Genomic DNA, 3,270 nt, shown 5'->3' on the forward strand with positions numbered 1-3,270 from the left:
TCTGAAACTAGAACAATACAATTCTATGTTACTCCTTTTGTTAATGTAAAATTATCAACAGACTACAAAATTAATGTAGTAATAATGTAGGCAAGTCACCTTTCTATGGATCAGAACCAATAGCCATGTAAACATTCTAACAGAACCTGGAGTTTTATAGAAACCCACAGTGCTCAAAAATTCTACTGCCAGGATCATACCTGTTAGGTTACTTGCTTAGTTTCAGAATACACTTATTGAGATGTAAATGTTTACAGGAAGAAAGAATTATATATATATATATATATACACACACACATATATATATATATATACACATATATATATATATACATATATATGAGAGAATTGGTTAATAATATATTTTTTAAAGATTTGTTTATGCATACAAGAACTGGTATGCAGACAGAGGTGTGGAGGGTAAGAAGGTTCACCAGAGACAGGGTGGTGAGCAGAACAGGCAGACTGACTGAAATACACTGCTGAGGGGAGCAACGGACAGGTCAGGAGAGGTGTGCCATGCCATGTGGGTCACCTCCCGGGACAGGCATTGAACTTGTGTTGCAGCGGCTGTGGATCACTTCATAGTGCTGTGCTTTAATCCACTGCACCACCAGGAAGGACCCAGTTATTAACATTTTAAAGTTTAAAGACCAGAATGTACTCAGTAAAAATTGGTGATTAAGAATAAGATTATATTGATTCCTTAAAACAACATAGTTTATATTACAATCAAGTATTAAAGGGCTTATATATGCAAAGTACTGAATTATTTTTAATTAAAGTAGACTTGCCTCTAAAATATGACCAACTCTAGGTAATGAACACCCATCAGCCTGGATCACTGTTACCTGAAGGGGAGTCTGTGACAGAATGTTGGAAGAGCTAGCAGAAGACTAAAAACAGAAAAACAATGGCACTTTGTATAAACTGAGGCAAAATTTAAACATTTTAATTCAGGTAACTAAAGTATTACCTGAGAAATACCTAGTACATACTTATGTTTGACAAGCAGTTACTTATATTTGATTTGATAACCTTGTAGTAGTAGATAACACATGGTCAGTGGCAGAGTTTTGCACTCATTCAAAAAATAACTGCACAAAATTTTATAGGAGTGTAAAGAAGGTATCAGGGGGATTTTACAGTCACTTATTAACCCAGTGAGAAAATTTACAGAATGCAAACACTAGTTGAGATTATATTTAAATTCAAAATAACACTGTTTGGAAATGACACATGAAGCTTTTTTAATTGTTTTTAAAATGTTTTATGATTTGAACATGACAGCATTAAAATACATTACAAAATTATACCTAATAGGAATAATATTCCATAAAGTTTGATATTGATACTCTTACCTTAGATTGGTCAAAAATTTGAAGCTTTTCCCATACTATTTGATCACTTTCAGGTTTTCTCCTGATATTATTGCATTTTTCTGAAGCTTCTTTTTCTTTCTTCTTTAAAGCAACCTGTTCATCTGCAAATAATGTCCTTTTTTAAAAAAAGGTACAAAACTAAAAAACAAATCAAGTAAACAAAAGACCTTAAAGAGTGTAGATTTCAACATAGATCTAATAAAAAAAATGGTTTTTTTAGGAACAAGATTGATTCACAGAACAGGGAAAAATTTTAAGAAATAATAAAACATTTGCTTAGAATCAGACTTATGGCATAAATGGATATAAAAATGCTTGTTTTAGACATCCCACTGATTGGGAAAAACTTTTCTCACACAATACTAAAAATATTGATCACAATGATATACAAAGAACTCATGAAACTCAACAAAAATAAACAACCCCATCAGAAAATGGGCAGAAGAACTAAAAAGACACTTCTCTAAAGAGGAAATGCAAATGGCCAACAAATATGAAAAAACGTTCAGCATCACTTGTAATAAGGGAGATGCAAATTAAAACCACAATGAGATACCTGCTCACACCAATGAGAATGGCACATCTTAAAATAACTAGCAACAACAAATGTTCTTGAGGATGTGGAGAAAAGGGAACTCTCCTACACTGCTGGTGAGAGTGCAAACTAGTACAACCACTATGGAAAACTACTTGGAGGTTCCTCAAACTGCTAAAAATGGATATGACCCAGCAATCCCAAACCAAGGTATCTATCCAAAAGCCACAAAAACACTGATTCAAAAAGACACCTGAACCCCCATGTTTACTGCTGCTTTATTTACAATAGGAAAGAAATGGAATCAACCCAATGCCCAAAAATGACTGGATAAAAAAACAAAAAAGTGTGGTGTATATATACACAATGGAATATTACTCAGCAATCAAAAAAGATAAACACATGCCTTTTGCAGCAACATGGATGGAGCTGGAAGGGATCAAGATCATGCTTAGTAAAATAAGCCAGAAGAAATACTGGATGGTTTTCACTCATAGCAGGAGCATAAAGAAGTGGGGGGCGGGGAGGGAGAAAAAAAAACCAAAAAACTATGTATCAGAGACGTTTTATGGGGGTGGAATAGGGAATGGAATCAAAAATAGGGGTGGGGGGAGTGCATGGGAGTATGGTGATGACATACGGGTGAACTGGTGATGGGAAGCCCACGGAGATTACAACTGAGATGGAAAAAGGCACAAAATGATGTAAAAATAAACTATTAGAATAATAAAAAATAACTAGGCCTTAAATCAATAGAACTTAAAAATTCAGATGTATGAAATTTAAATTCCAAGACAATGAATGAAAGTTTAATTTCAACATTCAACAAAGAATGATGTGGTTTTCTAATACAACCAGGTTAAAAAAAAATGCTTTTCAAAAAAGTAATTAAAACACTTTAGTCATTTCCAAGTAATCCAACTTACTTCAGAAGTTTTGCTGCTATATTCTGGTAAAGTAAATCTGTGTTGAAAAATATTTAGGGCTTCCTTGGTGGTATCAGTATTAACAATGACTCAATTCCTGGCCAGAGAGCTAATCCACATATGGCACAGCAACACCTCTCTTGTCTTACCCTTTGCTCCCCTCAACAGAGTAGTTGAGTCAATCCACCTGTTCTGCTTTCTACTCTCACTAGTGAATCCTCTCACCCCTTGCACCTATGGCCTTAACCCCAGATCTTCTATAAATAATATATCTTAAAAATATATGTAATTGTTGGCGAGGATGTGGAGAAAAAGGAACTCTCCTGCATTGCTGGTGGGAATGCAAACTAGTACATCCACTATGGAAAACTGTTTGGAGGTTCCTCAAACTGCTAAACATGGAGCTTCCGTATGACCCAGCAATCCC

General features: G+C 34.6%; 1 protein-coding gene across 3 annotated transcripts in view; it reads right to left on the reverse strand.

The window, feature by feature from the left end:
• CCDC66 (coiled-coil domain containing 66) overlaps window positions 1–3,270 on the reverse strand; it is a 60,472-nt gene that overhangs the window by 29,380 nt on the left and 27,822 nt on the right. For all 3 annotated transcript variants that reach the window (XM_012720350.1, XM_012720349.1, XM_012720351.1), the window contains one exon: window positions 1,362–1,483. In XM_012720350.1, coding sequence (XP_012575804.1) covers window positions 1,362–1,483 — 122 coding nt within the window. The remainder of the gene's footprint in view (window positions 1–1,361; window positions 1,484–3,270) is intronic.

The sequence above is a fragment of the Condylura cristata genome, unplaced genomic scaffold (assembly GCF_000260355.1).
Source record: "Condylura cristata isolate star-nosed mole 26May11 unplaced genomic scaffold, ConCri1.0 scaffold00004, whole genome shotgun sequence".
Classification (NCBI taxonomy): Eukaryota; Metazoa; Chordata; class Mammalia; order Eulipotyphla; family Talpidae; genus Condylura; species Condylura cristata.